The 27,392-nt window shown below is 37.6% G+C and overlaps 1 protein-coding gene across 1 annotated transcript; it reads left to right on the top strand.

Moving 5' to 3' along the window:
- Position 1: 1 nt before the first annotated feature.
- On the top strand, positions 2–27,392 carry scamp2l (secretory carrier membrane protein 2, like). The gene is made up of 9 exons (XM_062032267.1): positions 2–178; positions 9,418–9,495; positions 11,647–11,733; positions 17,010–17,136; positions 17,219–17,347; positions 20,629–20,788; positions 24,726–24,827; positions 25,171–25,288; positions 25,468–27,392. The coding sequence occupies exons 1-9, from the start codon at positions 122–124 to the stop codon at positions 25,600–25,602; spliced, it is 993 nt and encodes a 330-aa protein (XP_061888251.1). The 5' UTR covers positions 2–121; the 3' UTR covers positions 25,603–27,392.

Raw genomic sequence — 27,392 nt, forward strand, 5'->3', positions numbered from 1 at the left:
CTATGACGTGGCTACCTGTCGAGTGACGCATGCGCAGAAGCCCACAGCGCCATCAGGAGCAGCTGCAGCCAGGGCGAAGCAAGAAGGTGTCCTGTTTATCAAGACATAAACAAACCCTACAATGTCGGAATTTGATAGCAACCCTTTTGCAGACCCCGTGGACGTAAATCCTTTCCAGGTGAGACTTTGTTGTGTTCTTTTCTTTTTCAATGTGACAACCGACTTGAGTCTTTTAGTCTGTACTAGCCAGCTAGCTAGCTAGCTACTGAAACCTGTTAGGTGGGTTGTTGGGTTTGGCGTCAACATTTCCTGCTGGAACACACGTAACATTGTTTGACTTCATGTGTCATGTCCTGCAAATGTCGTGCGACAGTAAAGAAAAGACACTATAAATGTTTTTTGATAGCTATTCTTACCTGCACAGGTGATCGTCACAACAGGTGTTTAGCCAACTCTTCCGCAACACCAATTCTAAACAAACTACAGACTTTTGTTAAATAAATAATATTTTGAATGAATAACATCTGTTTGGTGTGTTCATGTGCTGTTTTGTGTGTGTGTGTATATCATGTTTTTGTGTGTGTGTTGCTCTCAGTAATGTTACATTTGTGTGGGTTGCATATTATTTTGTATAGAGATGTCCGATAATGGCTTTTTTGCCGATATCCCGATATTGTCCAACGCTTAATTACCGATATCAACCGATACTAGGGATGTCCGACAATGGCTTTTTGCCGATATTCCGATATTGTCCAACTCTTTAATTACCAGTACCGATATCAACCGATACTGATATATACAGTCGTGGAATTAAACACATTATTATGCCTAATTTGGACAACCAGTTATGGTGAAGATAAGGTCCTTTCTTAAGAAAAAAAAAATAAGATAAATAAATTAAAAACATTTTCTTGAAAAGAAAGTAAAACAATATAAAAACAGTTACATATAAACTAGTAATTAATGAAAATGAGTAAAATTAACTGTTAAAGGTTAGTAGTACTAACTAGGGCTGCAACTAACGATTAATTTGATAATCGATTAATCTGTCGATTATTACTTCGATTAATAGATTTATAATCGGATAAAAGAGACAAACTACATTTCTATCCTTTCCAGTATTTTATTGAAAAAAAAACAGCATACTGGCACCATACTTATTTTGATTATTGTTTCTCAGCTGTTTGTACATGTTGCAGTTTATAAATAAAGTTTTATAAAAAAATAAAATAATTTTTTTTTTTTAATTCAAATAAAATTGCCTCTGCGCATGCGCATAGCATAGGTCCAACGAATCGATGACTAAATTAATCGCCAACTATTTTTATAATCGATTTTAATCGATTAGTTGTTGCAGCCCTAGTTAGTACTATTAGTGGACCAGCAGCACGCACAATCTTGTGTGCTTACAGACTGTATTCCTTGCAGACTGTATTGATATATATTGATATATAATGTAGGAACCAGAATATTGATAACAGAAAGAAACAACCCTTTTGTGTGAATGAGTGTGAATGGGGAGGGAGGTTTTTTGGGCTGGTGCACTAATTGTAAGTGTATCTTGTGTTTTTTTTGTTGATTTAATAAAAAAATAAAAAACCGATACAGATAATAAAAAAACCGATACCGATAATTTACGATATTAAATTTTAAAGCATTTATCGGCCGATAATATCGGCAGGCCGATATTATCGGACATCTCTAACCGATACCGATATATATACAGTCGTGGAATTAACACATTATTATGCCTAATTTTGTTGTGATGCCCCGCTGGATGCATTAAACAATGTAACAAGGTTTTCCAAAATAAATCAACTCAAGTTATGAAAAAAAAAATGCCAACATGGCACTGCCATATTTATTATTGAAGTCACAATGTGCATTATTTTTTTTAACATGCCTCAAAACAGCAGCTTGGAATTTGGGACATGCTCTCCCTGAGAGAGCACGAGGAGGTTGAGGTGGGTGTGGTTGGAGGGTGGCCGGGTTGAGGTGGGTGGGGGGGGGTTAGCGGGGGTGTATATTGTAGCGTCCCGGAAGAGTTAGTGCTGCAAGGGGTTCTGGGTATTTGTTCTGTTGTGTTTATGTTGTGTTACGGTGCGGATGTTCTCCCGAAATGTGTTTGTCATTCTTGTTTGGTGTGGGTTCACAATGTGGCGCATATTTGTAACAGTGGGCCGGCACGCAAAGGCAGTGCCTTTAAGGTTTATTGCAGCTCTGTACTTCTCCCTACGTCCGTGTACACAGCGACGTTTTAAAAAGTCGTAAATTTTACTTTTTGAAACCGATACCGATAATTTTCCGATATTACATTTTAAAGCATTTATCGGCCGATAATATCGGCAGTCCGATAATATTGGACATCTCTACTTTTGTGAGTACACTATACTGCAAAAAGTATTTGGCCACCCATCCAAATGATGAGAATCAGGTGTATAAAGTCAAGCACTTAGGCATGGAGACTGTTTCTACAAACATTTGTGAAAGAATGGGTTGCTCTCAGTGATTTCCAGCGTGGAACTGTCATAGGATGCCACCTGTGCAACAAATCCAGTCGTGAAATTTCCTCACTCCTAAATATTCCAAAATCAACTTTATTATAAGAAAATGGAAGAGTTTGGGAACAACAGCAACTCAGCCACCAAGTGGTAGGCCACGTAAACTGACAGAGAGGGGTCAGCGGATGCTGAAGGGCATAGTGCAAAGACTTTCTGCACAGTCAGTTGCTACAGAGCTCCAAACTTCATGTGACCTTCCAATCAGCCCACGTACAGTACGCAGAGAGCTTCATGGAATGGGTTTCCATGGCCGATCAGCTGTATCTAAGCCATACATTACCAAGTCCAATGCAAAGCGTGGGATGTAGTGGTGTAAAGCACGTCGACACTGGACTCTAGAGCAGTGGAGACACATTCGCTGGAGTGATGAATCACGCTTTTCCATCTAGCAATCTGATGGACGAGTCTGGGTTTGGAGGTTGCCAGGAGAACGGTACATTTCGGACTGCATTGTGCCAAGTGTGAAATTTGGTGGAGGAGGAATTATGGTGTGGGGTTGTTTTTCAGGAGTTGGGCTTGGCCCCTTAGTTCCAGTGATAGAAACTTTGAATGCTCCAGGATACCAACATTTTTTCGACAATTCCATGGGATGGCACTTCAAGTTCAAATAGTCGGGACCCGGGGTGGACCGCTCGCCTGTGCATCGGTTGGGGACATTTCTGCGCTGCTGACCCGTCTCCGCTCGGTATGGTCTCCTGCTGGCCTCACTATGGACTGGACTCTCACTATTATGTTAGATCCACTATAGACTGGACTTTCACAATATTATGCTAAACCCACTCGACGTCCATTGCATCCGGTCTCCCCTAGAGAGGTGAAGTTATAACACTGAAACGCCCTCAGGAAGAGGTGCTTTAAGTCATGGCTAGCTAGCTGGTGGCTAACGTCCAGCCACAGTCTGCAGTGTTTTAGCTACTTCTAAATCACTTATCCTCGCCTCCATGGCGACAAATAAAGTACGTTTCTTACAAGTATCATCCCTGCAGGACGAGGAATAGCTAAAAATGCTTCACTACACACCGTAGCTCACCTGTGTCAAAATTGGTGGATCTACACCTAACATCCACTGTAATGATACCATGTATCATTACAGTGATGTGGGTAACCCACGTCTGCGGTCTTCTCCAAGGTTTCTCATAGTCATTCACATTGACATCCCACTGGGTTGTGAGTTTTTCCTTGTCCTTATGTGGGCTCTGAACCGAGGATGTCGTTGTGGCTTGTGCAGCCCTTTGAGACACTTGTGATTTAGGGCTATATAAATAAACATTGCTTGATTGATTGATTGATTGATGATATGTGAGTAAAGGCAGGTGGCCAAATACTTTTGGTAATATAGTGTATTTACCAAGGAACTGTGTTTGGTTTAACCTCAAGAACGTGTATCAAGGGCTACACAGCCACAAGTTAATACATTTGAAATTGTTTTATTCTGGAACAAACTGATCCATAATAATTAAAATGATGTCCCCATTTTATTAAAATGTATGAATGTATAAAATGTATTGTCATTACACATGCACAGTGTTGGTGCTAGGAATTTTCAAAATGAGGTCCCAGCAGTGGCGGGCCGTGCGTTTCCCACCTAGGCCTTCAGTGATCTCCGACTTCAGTAATTACCTCTCAAAATACCATAATTGATGTCACCACATGATCATTGCTGCAGAAATACTATACAGGAACACATTTACGCCCTACTGGGCATTGAATCACCTCAATCACCTTATTTTTTGGCGCATTTAAAAATCAATTAAAACGCATCAGCAATTAAAACGTATACCGTAAATTTCTCTACTTGGCTTACGCAACTTCCGGTCAATAAAGTTTGATTCAAAGTACACACTTCTCAAAGATATATTAACTGCCCTGACCACATGATGGCGACAAATACACATGTAACATCCATCCATCCATTTTCTACCGCTTATTCCCTTCGGGGTCGCGGGGGGCGCGGGAGCCTATCTCAGCTACAATGTTAATTAAATGACAAGCATGACACACTTTAACAACAAGAGTTTACAACTTTTAGTTGTAACAGAACAGCTACTGTCAACAACTTGTGATCTGATTGGTTATCGCAACTGTTTATCAACTCTGTGTTCTCAAATTCATTTGCTAACGGTCCCGGTGAGTATCCAATCACAGGACACGTAAATGTCACGTTCAACGTGAGGCCATCTAGAAGGCCTTACTGACAACAACTCGTGATCTGATTGGCTATCGCAACTGTCTATCAACTATATGTGTCCGTTCACTTACAGTGCATGGACGCCCGCGTTGTTGATTCTGAAGGCGTCTGGCAGATTTCGGACAGCATGGCAACATAAGCTAGCTGAATTCTGATTGTATACAAACTAAAACTAAAAACAACAGCACTGGAAAGAGCATAATATGACATGAAGAGAATATGAATACTTTTAGATATTTAGGGAAAGTAAATTAAAAAATAATTTTATATTTAATTATGATCATGATTTCTGGTTATGTTAGGCCAGCAGAGAAGGCCTTGCTGGCCCTGACGGCACACCACTGGGTCCCAAGGACCCCATCGAGGTCATAAAAATGGGGTCCCACAGTACATTTTTTGGGGTCCCACTTTTTTGTGACCGTTTTGAAAACAAATGATAAATGTATGCATTATCCTGTTATATCTCACATTCTATATTGTGTTTTGGAAAAAGTTTGTCATAAACATTACTCAATTCATTAATAATAATACAAAAGAGAACACATTTTTATGCATATGTAAATGTATTCAGTTATGAACATTAATTGTTATCATTTATTTCAGGCAATGACAAAAAAAAAAGTACAAGGTAGACAACACATAATAATATAAATTAATATAATGCAAAAGGTAATGTACAGTATGTAAGCATGATGATCCAGTTTTGCCTGAAAGGGAGTGGGAAGAAGATAATTTATTTAATCCCACCCCCAGTTCTCAATTCGGTGATTAGTACATTGAGTTTCAATATTACTTTGTTCAAGGATTATAATACAAATGTTGTATCATGGTGGCATTACCACAGGTAACAATTATTACACTGTAACAATAATTTACATCAACAATGTAGGAAGAATGAACAATACCAACAATGGTAATAGACAACATAGCAATAATGGTAAGGAAACATTGAGCACATGTTAACACTTTGAGACAGGGTATAACAGCAGGTCAAATTAACTAAATTCACTTCTTTCCTTCATGGATCTAAACTTCACCGCTACCGGTATTTTTTTTCAAAATTTTTGTAAGTGTATTTATTTCAGAATAAAAGTCTAAAAAATGTTTTGCTTCGGTCATGAAATTATGATAGTTGTGTGCCAGGGAATACATGCATATGACAAATGTAATTGAATATTCTCACCTGTATGTAGATCATCAGTCGTTTAAAAACACCACATCTACACTTTCAAGGCAAATAATGCCAACAAACTTAGAATTTGGCAAGTTAGTTTCAATGTCATTAAATACGGTGGCACTCAATGCCTCTAGCATTTCATCTCTGGCTTTGTGATGGCCATAAACTGTGTTCCCCTTTAAGAATGGCGGTATGTGGGGTGAGTGACATGTGTAAGTGAGTGGGCAAGTTAGGAGAGGGAGCGCTAGCATGTTCAGGAGTGTTAATAGCATGGTGGATGTCCGCTTGGCTTTGTAACAAATTGACAGCCTTGTCATTCCGACCAAAGAGCGGAGCTGTAGGGACCCACTGCCGGGTAAAATGGAGTGTGTTACCCTCGACAATATATCGGCCCTGGAGGGGACGTCTCCCCTGCGCTCCTCGACCCCGGTCTGGGAGCCGACAAGCAGGAAAGGTGTAACATGATGTTTCTTGATGCCTGGTGAGGCTGGATCTTTGAAAATCAGTGCACTCGGTCGTAAAAGTGTTCTTTTTCTTAGCCCGTTTACATGGCGTGCAAAACATCTTTCCATCTTCATAAGTGAGCCATCTGCTGAAAAGTGGCTCCTGAAGCCACTTTTCATTGAAGCTTCAGTTCTTGGGTTTATTGCCCGCCACGACCAAAACAATAACATGCGGGAGTCATAATAACGGAAATGCAGTATTTGTGAATGATAAAACTTTCGGCGAATCAAAATTTAAGAAATTGTACCGGAAAGTTCATTACTTTGAAGTCGACCAATGAAAACGCAATAAACGGGGATGGAAATTTGACTCGGCAGATATAAACAAAACACAGGCGGAAAGTGATAATCGATAAAAAAAACAAGTAAACCGCAGTTTTGACCCGGAGAAGGCAGGGTCGGTAAAAAAAAAAAAAATTCCGGACTTCCGGAAATGTGCGTCCTTTCTTATTTCAATGCTTATAAAGACACAACAAGTGCGTTAACTCCAACAGTGATACACTAGGGCTGCACGATTTTGAAAAAAAACCTTAATGCGATTAACCCCCTTTTTCTTTTTCTTTTTTTTTTTTTTTATATATAAATGCATAAAACTACGAAAATAACGAGTGAAGGAAGACATGTTACTTTTGGGCTGTCAATCAACACATTATTGTCTCAAGGCGCCACACATTTGAACAATATGCAACAATGTACTTTTTTTTAAATGTGGCTTTATGCAGACAGACTCATCAGCTCATGTCTACATCATGCTCTTAAACTGAAGAAATAATAAAAACTGTACAGTGCTTATAATGTAATGCAGTGGTTCTCAAACTTTTTTTTTAACCAAATATCACCTCAGAAAAGACTTGGCTCTCGAAGTACCGCCATAACGACCAACATTAAAATACGGCAGTGTAGTGGGCCTAAGTAATCATTAAAAACGAGGCAGAGGTTTTATTTCGACAACTGTATTTATTATATTTTGCCACGATTTGTGTTTTGCGTGTTGATTGGCCGCGAGGCTAGGAAAAGGTGGACATAAGCAGAGAATGTAAAGAACAATCGGTTCCCACATGTAACAGTGTGACAGAAATGACGGCGTAAGACGGTTGTGTTTGTGTCTTGTGTATTTTGGCCTAGAATATGGCCAAGAGTAGTCTGTTTTGTAACGACTTGCATTGAAGGCTGATAAACCTTTAAAAAGGGCTGCGGTCACGTCACTACAATATTTAATTAGGTAATTCTTTGGCATACCACTAGATGGAGCCCGAACTACAGCTTGAGAATAACTAATGTAATGTAATCATAATATATAATAATATTGCAACTTGGTAACCATTTAATAGGATATCAACTTTTATTTTTTCTCATTACTGTAGAATAGTTTACAAGTGTATTGTAATTGGAAGGACTCTTATATCTGTAAGCAAAAATGTAACCTAAATAAAAAAAATTACCAATGATTGTCACACACACAATAGGTGTGGTGAGATTAACGTCTGCATTTGATCCATCACCCTCACCCCCTGGGAGGTGAGGGGAGAAGTGAGCAGCAGCGGTGGCCGCGCCCGGGAATAATTTTTGGTGATTTAACCCCCAATTCCAGCCCTTGATGCTGAGTGCCAAGCAGGGAGGTAATGGGTCCCATTTTTATAGTCTTTGGTATGACTCACGACCTACCTAAATAAATATTGAACATATTCTAGTGCATTTTTTACCAGTTGGGAAAACTAGGTTGGACGTTGTCTTTTTGTTTTCGTGGGACTCAACAATTCTGATTGGAGAACATGCCTGTCACTCAAATGCCGATGACAACCGAGAAAAACTAAACTTAGCTTCTGGGGGTTACTTAATCACACTAATTAAAACCTCAATGTCCATTCGATTTATAGTACATAAATAGTTATGAGAATCATTAAACTACCGTATGTTTCGAACCATAGGGCGCACCAAATTATAAAGCGCACTGCCGATGAGCAGGTCTATTCAGGTCTATTTTCATATAAGGTGCATTATAGGGGTAATATTGTGATTTTTTTTTTCTACATTTAAAACACTTCCTTGTGATTTATATAGCATATAATGGTGGTTCTTTGGTCAAAATGTTGCATAGATTATGTTTTACAGACCATCTTCAAGCCGCTTTCTGACCATCTCTTCAGGATGCGTCATTTTGTGGGCAGTCTTATTTACGTGGCTCACCTTCGACAGCGTCTTCTCCCTGTCATCTTTGTCGTACCGGTCTTTTGTAGCACTTCCATAGGGAGTCTTCTGACTGATAGAAGTTAAAACTGTACGCTACTTTGTATTAGAAATGGCAACAGTTTAGGATGAATGCCCCACAACAAAAGGACAGAGTAAAAGAAGAAGCTTATGGACTACGGTGCGGACTACAATGGCGTAAGCACGCACATTTTTCGGGACTTGTGCAGATCCCAAATACACATTTTGCGTAATAGGTCGAAACAAAGCGCCAGATAAAATCTTCTAATAGGTGCCATTTTACACACACCACAATAATACCCGTATGTTGAAGCACAGTACATCTACATCATTACGATAACCGTAATACGCCAACAGTCCATCAAGCGGTGCGGCTTTGCAGCTTACCAAAGTCGTACAAAAACATTTTGAAAGGTTTTTGAGCGCCGCGTCTAATGTTGTATATTTTCAATGAAGCATCAAAGTTTTGGTCCTGCTTGCTTACTTGTACTTGCTCCTGTCATTTATTGAACAGGCTTCAGTCAACCTGCAATCCACACTTATGCGTGACTGCCATCTACTGGTCACACTTATCATTACACCATGTACCAAATAAAATTGCTTCGAAATTGGTCAACACTACCAGAACTATTACGTACATTAGGCGCACCGGGTTATAAGGTGCACTGTCGAATTTTGAGAAAATGAATTTTAAGTGCACCTTTATAGTCCGTAATATACATTATTATGTTTCAAACACTCAAAAATGGGTAAAATTTTCATGTTTAACTTTTTTTTCAGGACGCTTCTGTCACTCAAGCCACCCAAGGAGCCATCAGCGGCATTAGAGAATTCAACCCATTCTCCACAACTGAATTGGTGAGCCTCTCTTCTTCAACCAAAGAAAGAAAGTCTAGCGCTGCAAAACTTAAGTTATACATTTATTTAAACATTTTTTTCAGTGTAATTTACAGGCACATGAATCTGTCCATGGAGCATTAAAGTCTTATTGTTTTCTACGAAATATTTTGGGAGGATCACACTCAAGAATTCACTTTAGAAACCGACACACACACTAAGTCCTTCTTCCTCCTCACATCCAATTACCCGTCAGGACACATTTGCGGCCCCACAAACCGTCTGAAATTTTTCAATAATAAATAATAACTATTCAGACTAACTAATTGACTATCTTAGCGATTAGCTGACTAATTGGATTCTGAAGCTTACACCCATTCACTGGCTCTAGTTTAGCCATAAATTCAGCATGAGATATTTTTATAAATGTACTCACTGACAATAAAGATGACTAATTAATTCAGAAATATTTGTTTGTACTGTAACTGTGCTGCTCATTAGGCTGTGACAACACTGTTAAACGTTTGTCCATCTTAAAGCAAGGACAGGCAAGTGCTAATGAAAACAAAGCATCAATGTATATGTAAACAAAGGACAGTCAAAATAGCTAGCTAGCTAACAAGCTAGGAGATTTGCAGATTGCATACTCAAGATGTCCGACATGCCTACACTTTAAATGCTCCCGCATAACAGACATACTGCCATGAAAAGCAAGTTCCGATTTGACGTGTTTATGGTGAAATGTTCCTATACTTAATGATATGACATGATGAAACGTATGTTTTGTTGTTGCGAGTAGCCATCAGTGTTGGGCAAAACAACGTCACATAATAGCGGCGTGAATGGTGTTACTTTTAAAAGTCATAAGTAATTAAATTAACGACTTTTACGGACGTTACAACTTTTACTCATATGTTTGACTTAACGTGGCACGTTACTTTTGATGTGGTTTTATGTCAACAGGACAGCGTCAGCAAATTCAATGCAGGAACTAACTTTTTACTAACGAAAGCAAAAACCAGAACCACACTAAAATGTACTTGATATTAAAAAGGAAGAAGCCACATCTCACAGCAAACATGTTGGCTAAGTACACACACAGTACTATGACTACTACTACGAGGGAATAATGAACAGCAAATCAATGGTTAAGGTGGCAAGCTTGCAATCCTTCTATACCCCATTTGTTGACAAGGAGACAAGACAGCAACCCTAACCCTTAACCCTTGTTTCGCAGAACTGCCGTCACTGCCGGCAAACTGTCGCTGCTAAGCTCACAAACACAGCTGAACTAATATGCTGCTCTGAACACGCTTTTGCTGACATCACACTTGATACCAGGCACCGCCTTTTAAAGGCACACTCACACACTCTTTCCTCTCATGAAACGTCTCTCTACTGCATATGCCAGATATTTGAGGTTTTTTTTTTTATTAATTACTTTTCGAACTAATGAATTACATTTATTTAAGCGTAATTCCGTTTGTAATTACAATTTTTTTTTGGTAAGGAATCGAGTAACTATAATTACTTTTTCATCAATCAATCAATCAATCAGTGTTTATTTATATAGCCCTAAATCACAAGTGTCTCAAAGGGCTGCACAAGCCACAACGACATCCGCGGTACAGAGCCCACATAAGGGCAAGGAAAAACTCACAATCCCAATGGGACGTCGATTTTTAAAAGTAATTTTCCCAACACTCTTAGCCACTGCCATTTTTCTCTTTCTTTGACTGGCACTATTTGTTTGCAAATGGAAAAACAAGCAAAGACGTCATTGACTGGTAAAAACAAATGAATTTGTCTCCAAAAGGATTTATGTCAGATTTTTGTCGACAGTTCATTGCACCCCTATTATGAAACTGGTGTGCTCGCTGGCAAATTTCACTTTGAAATAAACTTATATGGGACTTTAGATAAAACTGTTACATGTTGAGCAAAAAGAATGGCACGCATTCAAGCCACACATTTAAAAAATAATTCTGTTTGGCATTCTGACAAAAAAAAATGTCTGTGCAAATATTGTCTTTTTAATAAGTTAATTTAAATTGTGCACATGAGTAGTAACCTGTAATTAATCATATTTATCATTTGACTGCACCATTTGTCATTACAACTTTTACATTTCTTTATCATGCACATTTAGAAAAAAAACTTTTTGTTCCACAGACGGACAGCACTGACACAACCATCCCCATCTCATCTGTTTCATCTCAACCTGCCATCCTGCAAACCTCCGTGGAGCAGAGTTCACAAGTGAGACACACATGATGTAAAGGAAATAAGCAGATGTGAAATTTAATTCCGGTCATTGTGTGCACCTGTGTGCGTGTTGTGACTCTGAATTTCCAACTCACAAGCTGACAGCTTTGTTTTTACCGTTTCTTAGCTCAGTGACTCTCATCCACCTCCACATCCAAATATTAGTGTGCAGTGTCTCCCACAGGACTGCAATGTATTTGTAGTGGGGAGAAACTAAAAAATTAAACAAAAACATTGAAAGCAAAACAATAATGTTTCGGGAAACAAATGAACTTCTTCTGTCGTTTCTTTTTGTGTTATGATTTTATGTCACAAACAAATATCATCTGTGAGTACTTTTTATTTGAGGGAGGGGCCCACAGCAGGACCTGCTGCTCAGTAAGGTTACTTACATGTCAGTCCCCAAAAGTGTCCAATAAGACCTTAAAATGTCACTGGATTTGTCACAAGTCACTTTTTCTCTTTGTAGTGTTTCTAGAAGTGTCTGAATACTCACTAAATATAGCAAACAAAGTTATTAAGTTAGCAACGCACATTCCTACTACTTGACCTGCTGCGAATGTGGTGTCCTAAGAAGCGTAGTTATGATGCACTCCCCCACCTACTGTACGGTGATGTAACAACAGGTAGCGCCGTATCAATTTGTTTTGCCAGAAATAAATTATTCCGTTGTGATTCCATTTCACTTATTGGATAGGATGTCAAATAGATTTTTACGGCAAATATTGCTGTGTTAATCTATTTATCATAGTGACAGGCAGAACAATCAAGTGCTCCTCAACTAGATGGCAGAAGGCAAATAATTAACCTAGGACTGGGCGATATGGACCAAAACTCATATTTCGATTTTGGCTGAATGTCAACATACAATATATATCCCGATATTTTTTTTTTCCAAAAGTGAATTTCAGACAAAGTCAAACCCATATATGCATGTTACGTTGTTTTAATTGAACCAAATAACATTAGTAATTTTCTAGAAATTCTAACGTTTAATGCATGCAGTGCATCTGAAAAGTGTTCACAGCGCTTTACTTTTGCCACATTTTGTTATGTCACAGCCTTATCCAAAATGGAATATACCATTTATGTTCTCAAATTTCTACACACAATACCCCATAATGACATAGTGAAAAGTTTTTATTTGCAAATATATTCAATATTAAAAAAATAAAAAAACACATGTACAGAAATATTTACAACCTTTGCTCAATACTTTGTAGCTGCACCTTTGGCAGCAACTAGAGCCTCAAGTCTTTTTGTATACGATGCCACAAGCTTGGCACACATATCTTTGGGCAGAATAGCTATTCCTCTCTGCAGCACCTCTCAAGCGCCATCGGGTTGGATAGAAAGCGTTGGTTTTCACCCAGGATGACCATTGCTGCATTCATCTTACTGTAGTCTAGTCAGGGAGGTGACCAAGACCCTGTTGGTCTCTCTGTCAGAGCTACAGCATTCCTCTGTGGAGAGAAACTACCAGAAAGACAACCATCTCTGCAGTAAACCACCAACCAAGCCTGTATGGTATAGTGGCCAGACGGAAGCCATTTCTCAGTAAAAAGTTTGCCAAAAAGCACCTGAAAGACTCTTAGTTTATGAGAAACAGAATTCTCTGGTCTGATGGGACAAAGATTGGACTAATTGGCGTAGATGCCAGGTATCATGTTTGGAGGAAACCAGGCACTGCTCATCGCCAGGCAAATACCATTCGTACAGTAAATCATCATGTTGTGAGGGTGTTTTTTTAGCAGAAGGAACTGGGAGACTAGTCAAGATAGAGGGAAATATGAATGCAGCAACGTACAGACACATCCTGGAGGTGCTGCAAAGAGTAATAGTTAAAGAGGAATGGAAGAAACTGCCCAAAGATAGGTGTCCCAAGCTTGTGGCATCATATTCAAAAAGACTTGAGGCTTTTTTGTTGTTGTTTGTAAAATAAAATTAAAACTAATTGTTAATGTTGTCTTTATGGGGTATTGTGTGTAGAATTTTGAGGACAAAATGGATTTAATCCATTTTGGAATGAGGCTGTAACAAATTGTGGAAAAACTGAAGTGTTGTGAATATTTTCCGAACGCACTGTAGATAGATGCACATAAAGATTTTTAAAAGCCTTGAAAATAATAAAAGAATAGTACAGTATTATGTTTAATCCTCTTTAAAAAAAAAACTAAACATTTCGCTATGCTCAAATCCCCTGGTAATAACAAAAACTTGTAGATAATTTACCTTTAACAATAGTATTTTTTAGCTAAACAATTTTAATAGACCCTTTTGTCCTCAAAAATTTAAGCCAGAAACACCAAGCTATCAACTGCAGGACGCTCTATGGCAGGTGAACATGCCACTGCAGTAAACACCCTTTTAGATTGTGTGTACATTTGTTCTGGCATTGCTTCTTGAGCAAAGTAGTTGTGACTGGGAAGCTCATATACAGTTAATTATTTCTGGCTTCTTTTTTTTTCATTGTTGCAACAAGGAACATACATATATTTCCACAAAGTTTGTATTTTGTTAGAAATGTCTACTCCATCGTTTTCAAGTGCATCCATCTCTCTCGCGTTGCAACTCCCCACGCTGCTGTCATGAATACGTGTTGCCCCGAGTGTTGCCGAGTCTCGATAGACTTCCGCGTCAAGACATTAATGATTACATTTATTTTTATGGCAAAATTGTCTCAAATACATACAGTAGTATATCTTTCTAAAATATACTGGCATAACTTGTAATACCGCTACACCGTCTCAACCTAAATTAACCTGTTGAACCACCTGTTGCCATTCAAAAGATGAGTGGGGAGATTTTTTCGATGTAAAATATGGCTCAGTAACCCTCTGGGAACATTCATTTTAATTATCTTCAAAGCCAACCAGAAAAGTTTTCATCGGTAATAAAAACAAAAAATGTCTTTACTTTTTTTGCTTCAATTTCTCAAACTTTATTCTTACACAAAAATATCAAACATGTAATGTTTTTTTACATTTTATTTGAACCCTTTTGAGGGCTCTTCGATTAGATAATATCACTAGTTTTAAATGAGAAAAATAACTCATGCATACTAAAAAAATATACAAATTACTTTAAACTATAAGCAAAGAAAGTAAAAAAAAATAAAAAAATAATTCCAATATGTTATACCCTCTTTAGCTTTGGGGTATTGTCACATAACTCGCCTGTGTATCTATCGTATAGCTGTTAAAGAATTGGACATCAAAAATAAAAATGTATCATGAAAAAAAAAAACTCTTAGAAAAAAAATCATCTATAATTGAGTAACACAACAAAAATAATGGCCAAAAATACACCAAATTTACTGAAAGAACATAAAAGTCTGCCTTTGTCCTCTGAGGGTCAAAGGGGCTGTTCAGAACTTGCTCCAGAGTTACATTTTTAAACAAAAACTATAACAAGAACTAGAGATGTCCGATAATGGCTTTTTTTACCGATATCCGATATTGTCCAACTCTTAATTACCGATACCGATATCAACCAATACCGATATATACAGTCGTGGAACAAAATTATGCTTAATTTTGTTGTGATGCCCCGCTGGATGCATTAAACAATGTAACAAGGTTTTCCAAAATAAATCAACTCAAGTTATGGAAAAAAATGCCAACATGGCATTGCCATATTTATTATTGAAGTCACAAAGTGCATTGTTTTTTTTAACATGCTTTAAAACAATAACAGTGCAATACTTTTTCATAACATGGTCACTACTGCCTAGTTTCTCTTGTTATATTCTTATTTTACTGTTATATTTTTATTCTCATTGTTGCTTTTTATTTTTATTCGTAATGTAATATTTTTCTATTCTGTTTCCATTTATACCCCCATTATTTACTTTTTACTTTTTAAATTCGATCTCAATTCTGTACACTGCTGCTGGAATTTTAATTTTCCTGAGGGAACTCTCCTGAAGGAATCAATAAAGTACTATCTATCTATCTATCTATCTATCTATCTATCTATCTATCTATCTATCTATCTATCTATCTATCTATCTATCTATCTATCTATCTATCTATCTATCTATCTATCTATCTATCTATCTATCTATCTATCTATCTATCTATCTATCTATCTATCTATCTATCTATCTATCTATCTATCTATCCAAACAGCAGCTTGGAATTTGAGACATGCTCTCCCTGAGAGAGACTATGAGGTGGGTGGGGGTAGGGGGTAGCGTCCCGGAAGAGTTAGTACTGCAAGGGATTCTGGGTATTTGTTCTGTTGTGTTTATGTTGTGTTACGGTGCGGATGTTCTCCCGAAATGTGTTTGTCATTCTTGTTTGGTGTGGGTTCACAGTGTGGCGCATATTTGTAACAGTGTTAAACTTGTTTATACGGTCACCCTCAGTGTGACCTGTATGGCTGTTGACCAAGTATGCCTTGCATTAATTCGTGATGAGAACAGCCGGTAGATATTATGTGACTCGGACGGCACGCACGCAAAGGAAATGCCTTTAAGGTTTATTGGCGCTCTGTACCTCTCCCTACGTCCGTGTACACAGCGGCGTTTTAAACCTCATACATTTTACTTTTAGAAAGCAATACCGATAATTATGAAACCGATACCGATAATTTCCAATATTACATTTTAAAGCATTTATCGGCCGATAATATCGGCATCCCGATATTATCGAACATCCCTAACAAGAACACTACATTATTATCAGACTTGTCACTTCCCCCTGTCTTGTCTGCACGTACAGGCAGGGAGCGCAAGCACATACACAAAAGCAGTCCCAGAGAAGCAAGTACAGTAGGCAAGGTTGTATTTTTGCCTCATCCTTCACTTTAAGTGTGAGTGAAGAATGTGTGAAGAATGCACTACCGACCTGATAAGTTATAAAAAAAGATAGAGATGATACAGTATTATCTGCTCAAAGATGCTATCTGGTGGTTTTTTGAGCACACTGCAGTTAGTCCTGGATAGTCCCGCTCCTTAATGCTTCCGTCACATGCAGAATCCTCACAGGAATGAGGCAATAATACGATTCTACCTACTGTAACAATTAGCAGTCATCTTTAGTTACATATAATAAACATTCAATGGTACCTAACGTTAGGTAGCCAAACCGCTATAATTAGCAAACAAAGCTAAAGCACGTGTGTTACGTATGGGCGTAGTTTTCAACATTACGTGCTAAAAGCCAAAGGCTGAGAAACACTGATCCGGCTTGTCTAATAAAGGATTATCTCAAGGCTGACGGTAGGAAATATCTCACTGAACCGGCATCCTCTCCATTGCCCATCAGGCGTCTGCTGCCGCCGCTGCTGGTCAAGCTAATCTGATCAAGCAGCAACAGGAGCTGGATCGGAAAGCAGCAGAGTTGGAAAGGAAGGAACAGGAGCTTCAGAACCGGACAGCCCAGAACACTGGCGGTAAAAGTCACTTTAATTGTGAGCATGTTGTTTTGCCGATCAATAAAAGGTAACACAGCTTTCTGCTTTTGACCGTCATTAGTAAAAGAGAACAATTGGCCTCCATTGCCCAAGTTCTCCCCTGTGAAGCCATGTTTCTACCAGGACTTTGAACAGGATATCCCAGAGGAATACCGCAAGATCTGCAGGAGAATGTACTACTTGTGGATGTGTGAGTATCTTGTACGCCTCCATGTGACTACCCCGAAGCATTCTCTGTAATATATAGTAGACATACTGAGACACGTATTGATTTTTTGCTTTCACTTGTGTTAATCTTAGTTAATAATGTGTTATAAACACGACCGATCAAACGTTTTAGAACACCTCATTTGTAGCAATAAGTATGTCTAAACATTTAAGTGGTGTTGGGGTGGAACGATAAACAGTAATAATGATAACTGCGGTAAAACTCTGCGGTTAGTATTATCGTTTAAAATTATTGCAAAACTGTGATTGACAGCAATGTATCAAAACCTACGGATGGATTGCCGCTAGCTCGTTAGCTTAAATGCTAACATAGATACAATGTTCATTATACAACGTCTTTCCCCATAAAGAAATTACATACCGCAATCTAAACCTGTATAAACACAATGCTGTCTGAGTAACTGAGCTATTCAGTTGTGCACATTGAACCAAAATGCTGTGCTCTCTTAGAACAGAATGATCGTTATACTGTATATTCAGAAGAATAGGACACAGAGGAGTTTTTACGGTGTGTTCAAGGACGGCTGAAAAGAGTAGGAGTAGTAACGCCTACCAGAACATGTGCATCAGTGCAGCATAAGACAACATAAAACATGCAAAATAGTGGGCTTTCTAAGAGTGACTTTTTTTTTTTTTTTTTTACTTTAAAAACAATGAAGATTTCAGTGTGTCACTGTGTATAAGTACTTTTTGAGCACATTCATCAATACCCCGATAATAATAACTGTGATGATTTTGGTCACAATAACGTGATATGAAATGTTCATATTGTTACATCCTTAGAATGGTAGTATAAATTGAAATTCGACTTTAAAATCTTTTGCTATCAATGTTGTAAAGTAAGCTATTGTAAGGTTCAGAAGTATTTCAGAGTGACAGTTTTTTATAATTTACAGTACACACATTGTTGTTACACAGACTCAATGGATTTGAATTAAATCTTTATGTGATTGAAATGTTGAGTTTCAACGTTGATGAAGCGGTTTGACAAAAATGTGGCATTTACCATTTAGAAATTACAGATACATTGTATAGATAACATCCATTTAATTTTCAGTGATTCAATTGATGTCATTGTAAATATTTTAATCTTGTTCAAAGTTCATAATTTGTGTGTCCACTGGCTTTATTTACGGCAAATGATTTTAATTCAAGTGTTAAAATAGTGGTTATAGTTTAAGTGTGTTTGAGCACACTCAAAACTGTCCAGTACTTGTTGAGGAATTTCCTAAATGGTAAATTACATTATTTTGTCGCAGCGCTTAAAGTTGAAAGTCTACACTTAAATCACGTGCTGATTTATTTATTACATGATTTATTTCTAATTCATTGTAATTAGTGTACACTGTAAAAAGACAAAAGCAAAAAAAAAAAAACGTTGTTGTCCAAAAATTTGACTGGAAAGGATGTTCAGTATTGAAATTGTGGTTTATAATTTACAGTATTGGAAGTGTTCTAAAACTTTTGACCAGAAGTGTATTTAAAACATGCCATTGCCTACATAAATGGGCACATTTATGCCCTTTTCATATCCTCACATCATGTACCTTATTCAAGTAATAGGCTTGCAAAGATACAGTTTGCAAATGTAATTGCAACCACAAAGATAACTATACCACTGTATTCAAACCAAAGTGTGTCAGTGTTTGTGAATTACCAGATTTTTTCTAATTTACAGTGCTACCGCAAAGTATTCACAGCGCTTCACTTTTTCCAAATGTTATGTTGCAGCCTTATTCCCAAATGGAATACATTCATTTTTGTCCTCAAAATTTTACGGACAATACCTTATGACAAAGTTTTTTATTTTTTTATTTAGTTCATTCATTAAAAATAAAATAATAAAGCTTATGTACATAAGTATTCACAGCCTTTGCTCAATACTTTGTTGATGCACCTTTGGCAGCAATTAGACCCTCAAGTTGTTTTGAATACGATGCCACAAGCTTGGCACACCGATCTTTGCGCTGTTTTGTCCATTCTTCTTTGCAACCCCTTTCAAACAGCATCAGATTGGATGGTAAGTGTTGGCTTTCATCCAGGATGTCTCTGTACATTGCTGCATTCATCTTAGTCTAGTCAAGGAGGTGACCAAGAACCCGTTGGTCACTCTGTCAGAGATACAGCATTCCTGTGTGGAGAGAGGAGAACCTTCCAGAAGGACAACCATCTCTGCAGCAAGCCAATAATCAGGCCTGTGTGGTATGATAGTTAGACGGAAGCCATTTCTTAGTAAAAAGTTTGCCAAAATGCACCTAAAAGACCTTTAGACCATGTGACACAAAAAACTCTGGTCTGATGAGACAAAGATTGAACTCTTTGTAGGAAACCAGGCACCGCTCATCACTAGGCCAATACCATCCAGTGAAGCATGTTGGTGGCAGAATCATGCTGTGGGAATGTTTTTCAGTGGCAGGAACTAGGAGACTATTCAAGATAGAGGGAAATATGAATGCAGTAATGTACAGAGACATCCTGGGGGGAAAAAATCTATGTTTCCCATCCAACCTGATGGAGTTTAAGAGGTGCTGCAAAGAGAAATGGGGGAAATTGGCCAAAGATAGGTGTGCCAAGCTTGTGGCATCATATTCAAAAAGACTTGATGCTGTAATTGCTGCCAAAGGTGTTTCAACAAAGTATTGAGCAAAGGCTGTGAATATTTATGTACATGTGATTTCTTAATTTTTTTTATTTATGATAAATTTTTTAAAAAATTGTAAAATTAAAAAAAAAAAACAATTTTCACAATTACAATTTTGAGGACAAAATGAATACATTCCATTTTGGAATAATGCTGTAACATAACTATATATGGAAAAAGTGAAGAGATGTGGATACTTTCCGGATGCACTGTACATTGACTGATTATGCTCTACAAGTATCCCTAATGAAGTGGCCATTGTCTGTATATTTGAATATATCTTCATGTGGATAATTTCTCTTGTAATGTATCGTTTATTAAAATCCCATTAGTTCAATAACAAAGCCTAATCTTCATCTAGTTTAATGACCTTCAACGCATGCGTATTTATTTCTACTTAAATCCGTATGTACAACATGCAAGACAGAAGGGATTACACACACTCATAGTATTCATTAGAATACTACAACACAAGTCGTATCTCTCTTTTTTTTTTAATAATTGAAAGCATCATCCACTAACTGACATTTGACAGTGTTTTAAATCCTTGCAATTCACGATCATAGTTCATGCACTTCATGTCACTGGTTCTTTGTCTCCAGTCCACAGCTCTACGCTTTTCCTCAACGTACTGGCCTGCCTGGCCTACTTCACGGCCGACGCTCAGTATGGAGTAGACTTTGGTCTGTCCATCCTTTGGTTCGTCCTCTTCACCCCTGTGTCCTTTGTCTGCTGGTACAGACCCGTCTACAAGGCCTTCAGGTACATCCTGTTTAGCTAGCTTCGTGAAATGCTTTAAATTGTTCATTTAATTGAATGGAACTATGCTTAAGTGATCATCAACCATCACATTTTATTTTGTTCATATGCACTGTGAAATTAAATTAAATTCCATTGTATAAAGCCTAAAAGGGAACTGCTCTTATTTTGGAATTTTGTCTATCATTCACAATCCCTATGTTATGTCTATGATTTATTTGTTTCAGACATGTTTAACAAGTTACTTGTGGTTATATTTTCACATTTCAACATATCTGAAAAAATGTAGGGCATCGCTTATATTCAATCCTACTCCTTCTCCATGTCTGTTACTGATCGTTCATCCACACAGTAACGTTGACATTGTTACATTAAATTCACTTCCTGTTTGAAAGAAGGGAAGGTGTTTGGGGAAAAAAATAATATGTAATAACTTATTGGTGATAGACAATGAATGTTATGTATTACTTAATATTGTAGAATCCGTTGTTATTTTTGTAGTTGTTGGCTACAGCTGCAACACGTCTTTGAGTCGTCTATGTCCTAGTAGCCGAGATGATGTCATCTTCAGTATTCGTCCAGTTCCTTGATGTCTTTTACAACAATTACTGTGACTTCTTTCTATCCTTCATTTAACTTGATGCAGATTCTACAACTGGCGCTCTATAAGTGTTCTGAATTTTCCCCTGCTTCCTCAACTCGTAAATCTTCTTGGAGATGTCAGCGTTGCGTTTTGTCAGATGATCATTGATTTTAGAGGTCCGTTCCTTTCAGTTGGACTTGCTGCTTCAGCAAAGCCCATTTGTTTTTGTTTGTGCGGTGTTATTCCTGCTAGACATTGGAATGCATGTTTGATTACAGAAATATGGCCACCTGTTGCGTGGTTGAAGCCTGGTTGCATCTTGTCCTTCTCCTTTGTTATCAGCTGCTCCATCATTAGGCGTGCATCTTTAGTGACGCAGGATGTGGATGATTTATAGTAATGCATCTTTTGGGAATCGCTATCGGTACTCATTGGTACCAATTTTCGGTACCTTTGTTTGTGTTAATGAATATTAATTGTTTTTGATAATAAAATCTAGATTTTTTATTGCAACATTTAAAAATGAGCTGATAACGATAACGGCTGTACAGTTGTTATACTGTATCTTGTTTCATTCTCACATTTCAGAGTCTCATTTGCAAGCATAACATTAAGTTGCAATTACAGTTGCAAGCCCAAGATGTTAGATGCCAGTAGTGTATAGTTTATGGTATGTTGTTTTTTTGTGTGTTGTGCCCCAGAAAGTGTTAATGCCGTAAGTATCGTACTTATTACACACCAGCTGTTTGATAGTAATGTGCCTCTTAGTTGTGGTTTTCATTAGCGCAAGTGTGTATATTAGCATTAAGCTATTGCATTTTTAGGAAACAACTTAATTTGGAGTGTTTTTTTGAGTCGATTGCTCTGTTGGCATTGAAAATTGCAACATTATCTGCTAAAGTGATCCTCAAGTGCTGGAAGACAGAAAGCCGGCTGAGTCAGCAAACCGCTGTGACGTCACACGCAACCCAAGTACGCAAACATGGCACTGTTTTGAAAGAGGGATTTTCTGTCTGCCAGAAAATTACCGATTTGGTACTCATCCTACGCATGTTATTTGAAGGCCGGTCGTAATAACATTGTTCATGTAGACAGACTCTTGTACTTCCTGAATCTGACACATAGATATAATGCAATTTTGCTTCTTGATAACATTCAATTGCTCCTCTAGTCCAACCACTTTTCCTTCCAGTCCATCCGCTTGTTTACAAAGTGTTGCGGTATCCTTACAATATGTAGCAGTATTTTCCTTCACTTCGATAATATTGTTTGACATGTATTTCATGTCCTCGCACTGTCTATCAAGCCTAGTCAACACTTCTGTCTGCTTGGCTCCCTTATCATGTAACATCCTTATTATTCCTTAGAGGTTACCTGATTCTGAACCCTCTTCCACATCCTCCTCCTCTGTATTTGTTGCGGTAGAAGCCTTTTTTCTTCCCATGTTGTTTTAGGTTTTGACAGCTTTGAAGCTTACAGTTTAGATGTGGTTAGCTTGTCTTGCAAGAAATCGATAGCAGTCTTAAATCACCTTTATCAAGGAGCTGGTTTCAAGCCAGTGGTATCAGCAAACAGATCTGGAATTATGGTCGAAATCTTTAGTTCGGAAGAGTACAGAAATGCTGCAAAAACCTTAAATCAATACAGAGCTATTTCCTTCTGCACAGAAAGGGACATCACAAAAAATGTGAGCCAAGAACACACGTCTTTCTTTGTAGATCCAAATCATAAATAAACACTAGTAAGAGGTGGCTAACAATGTAGCTTATCGTGATTCGATTTATTCCGCCTAAAGTACTCAAAAAATCTCAGCCTGATTATAAAGAGGATGAGCTACAAGTTTTAGAAGCTGAGTGATAAGCAGATCATGCTATAGTGAAACATTAAGCATCATGTAGCAGTACTGCGAACTGCTGAACAAGAAATACAAACTATGAACTATGAATAAAACAATCACTTACTGTGCAGCGTCTTCTCTCAACGGGATGCCGACTGATTAGATTTGTATCTTTCAGCACAAGATTACACAGACCCTTATAGATGGAACGTTTTATTGTCATCAAATATGACAGCACGATTAAATTATATACATTACATACATTGATAAATAATCATAATCCTCAACGAGAGGGAGCTAACAAGCGTCTTGTCTGATATTCCTAGCAATGTCTTCGGGGCTGAATTGAATGTCTAAGTTGATTTCTCGGCTTATGGCCACAACCTTCTACTATCCAAGTGTGAGGCATGATTTATGATCTAGCGACAACTTTTATCAACTCAGGCGATGGAGCAGAAACTCAGTATGTCAATAGCTGCTTAAGCTAGTTACCTCGCTGTAATCAAAGCACAGCTAAAAATAATTACTCGGCGTTGGCTCTTGTGATAAGAATGTTGCTAATACTTGGTTAACATGCAGTTCACGAAATGTAATAGGAATATGGTTGAATAGAATAGATGACTCCCATTTGCTACATTGTTAGCTGCCTAGTACGAGTTGTATTTTAAATACACAAAAAAGGAGAGAAATGTGTGTTCTCTTCTCAAATAGGGATTGTAAGTGATAGGAAAAATCCCCAAATAGTGCAGTTTTCCTTTAAGGGACCCTGTTAAGGAGTTCCAAAGTTAGGAACCATGTAATTTGATGAAAAGTATATGACTAAGTGGGAAATGACAGTTCTTATGAACTTACTGAATAGGAATGAATATCTGATAGCAGAAAAAACCTTTGAAAAATGCATTGGATATTTGTGTTAATAGAAACTAATTATAAAAGTTAGAATTAGTAAATAAAAACAGAGGTGGCGCTTTGAATGGCAGAGTTTGAAATCATTCTCAAGAATATTTTCTGTATTTAGAGTATCTGCAAAAAGTCTGAAGAATATGAAACATCTCAAACAATGTTGCAGTATGTCAAATAAGGACAAAGAATACTGTGGTATACCTCATAGTATAATTTTGCTTGCTTTGATATAAGACATTTCGTACTATGTTACTAATAATCTCTAAACCATCTGATCACATTTTGCTGCCCATGTCATTGGTGTTTTGACAAAAGAAATGTATCAAACGCTTATAAGAGATCCAAGAAAAAACTCAGTTTGAGAAATGATCAAGACTTTTCCAATATTCAACACTACAAAATGACAAAAGCTGATATCGTATTTGATCAATATCAGTATGGTTTAATACTCAAACTCTGAACTAATCTATTTTCATATTTTTTTATTAAAACGAGTACCTTAAAATGTTAACAAATAATAAGTCAGAAAAGATGAAAATGATCATACATCCTCTTTTATTGAAAACTGCCATTGATATGTATTCAAATTATTTGTGTTGTCCATCTTTCTTCTCTAGGTCTGACAGCTCCTTCAGCTTCTTTTTCTTCTTTTTTGTCTTCTTCTTCCAAGTGGCTGTGTACATCATCCAGACTGTGGGGATCCCCAAGTGGGGAAACAGGTCAGTTGTCAAGTGCATGGATCATGCCAATGTGGCTGGTGTTTGTACTTTTGGTATTTTGTGTGTGTATGTACGGGATGGTGTGTTTTCTTGTGTGGTATTTTGGCTTCTACAGTATTTCCTCTTTGACAGATTCCTGTTGTCCTAACTTGTGAGCGGTGCTATGCTTTGTAAGTTTGCCTTTCTTTTCTCGTTCTTCACTTTTTAGCGTCCTGCCATTATCCTCTTTCTAGATTTGCTGGTGAATTCCAGCTCAAATGTTCACTATATTTGTTTTATATTCACTATAACACAGCATTCATTCCCAGCATGAACTGTGTGTGTGTGTCTGCGTTGTTGACAGTGGCTGGATTTCATCCATCAGCATGATCCGGGTGAACTTGGCTGTCGCCGTGGTCATGATGGTCGTGGCCGGCTTTTTCACTGTCAACGCCATCCTGGGCGTCGTTCTGCTGAAAATGGTATGCCAAAATCTAATTGTTTTAGAGCTGCTTGAAGATGACGTGCCATTTTTAGGCATGTACCATTTCTGTGAAAATGTAATATAGCTCCAAAAACCCAAAGGTCACTTACAAGCACTTTATTCTGTTAATTCTTTACATACAAACTACTCTGTCCTCATCCTTGTCCTGTCTTGAAGGTCCACTCCAAGTACAGACGTACAGGAGCCAGCTTCACCAAGGCCCAACATGAGTTCTCGACTGGGGTCCTGACCAACAGAACCTTTCAATCCACTGCTACTTCAGCTGCTCAGGGGGCCTTTGGCATGAACTAAAACATTAGATCTTGCCCTGCTTCCATGTTACCTTACACATGGCATCTCAAATGTGGCTTACAAAACACAAATTGACCACAAACATGCTGCCACATGATTGTGGTTTGTGTTCAACGGGCAGGTGAAGTATCCAGGGTGCAATGTGTTGTGTATAATAATAATAATAATAATGTAGAAGTGAATCTGTAGGTATTGTAAGGTGTATGACTTGCACATGTTTTTAAATGCACTCTACAGTAACTTCATCAGTCAACAGTGCAGCATGATAAGTAAACAAGGCTGCCTTACGAGCTGTTGTGGAGAATTACTAACAAAACTGAATTGGCCAAGGAGGCTGAATTAATTTCATTACATCGCCACAAAAGAAGCCCTTTCGTAAAACAGGTGGAACTCAATAAAATAGAATAATGATCAAAGGTATATTTATGTTGGCAATGTTACTGTTATATGAACTCATTTCATGCAAAGTGAGATATGCCAAGCCTTCATTTGTTATAATGTTTATGATCATGGTTTACAGTTTTTGAAAGTATTCTGAGTTTTTCCAATTTCAGGTAAGACATAATCATCAAAATTACCCCAGAATGAGGCTTGAAATATTTTGAGTTGCATGTTATGAGCCAATGCCATTGATTAGTTTCACCTTATAAATCTAATTGCTGGAATAAATAAACATTTGCACGGTATTCACATTTTTTGAGTTTCACCTGTCGATGTCAATATTTGTGTACTACTTTCTCGAGCTAAGTGACTAGTCAAATGAGTTTATTCAAAGTGTGTTAATAGAATAATATTAGTGTTACATCTCCTTTAGGTCACTGCAGAAGAAATAATGAAGCTGATGTTTATGACTCTGGACAGGATCTATCAAGCCCTGATATTAAGCAGCTCTACATTCTGTGGGCTAGACAGGAGAAAACCATCTTCATGTCTGGTTCCTAGCACAGCAACTATCTCAAGGTGAAGGTGGTACTTTTTGCCTCTTATGTATTGTGATGAAGGACTTCGGTTACTGGCTCAAATGAAGGTTTGACAAGCTAAAATGAAGTTAAGTGAGCAATACGTTTTATGAATCCGTTTTGTAAAGACTTTCAATTTGTTCGGAGCCTCAAAAGACGTGGGGCTGTTTTATTTATTAACTGTTGCTGAAAGAATTCACACCATAATAAGGAAAGTAGAATAAAGAGCAAAAGAACACATTTATCTGTCAGTTTTCTATTCAGGGGTGATTGTATTAGAAATGGCAGATTAGAATAAATACTGTATTTTATTACTTGTGGAAATTTACTTTTTGTCGAACGTGTTTGAAACTCCTAGTCTTTACAGTTTTTAAATGTTCCAATTACTTGCAATTATAACAGTAACAACTGCTTGCTTTCAGAATATTTAAGATTACAGACCATTTGAATGTCAAGAAGGACCTGTATAATGGGCAACTGGTATACATTAAGAGTGATTATCATGTTGTAGTTTTCTTGTGAACTCACAATAATTAAATATCAATACCAAGGGACTTGTACCCCCCGTCTGTATCAATACACTGTAAATGCAAACTGTACATATGTTCCTAATAACGATTACTATCTGTGCCTTAAGTGAATGTGAAAATTACAGATTCTGGCATGTTTTGTGGTTCATGTCAGTTATTTTATTTTTCTTTGTCTTCCTTAAATTCTGTTTTTATCTTTTCCAAATGTGTATTAAGATGTGCAAATCTCTAAGTTACTTTGAAGTTACTTTTATGGTTACTGATATACAGTAACGTTAATTCAATAAATTCTTGATGAAAA

This window comes from Entelurus aequoreus, linkage group LG02 (genome assembly GCF_033978785.1).
Source record: "Entelurus aequoreus isolate RoL-2023_Sb linkage group LG02, RoL_Eaeq_v1.1, whole genome shotgun sequence".
In the NCBI taxonomy this organism is placed as follows: Eukaryota; Metazoa; Chordata; class Actinopteri; order Syngnathiformes; family Syngnathidae; genus Entelurus; species Entelurus aequoreus.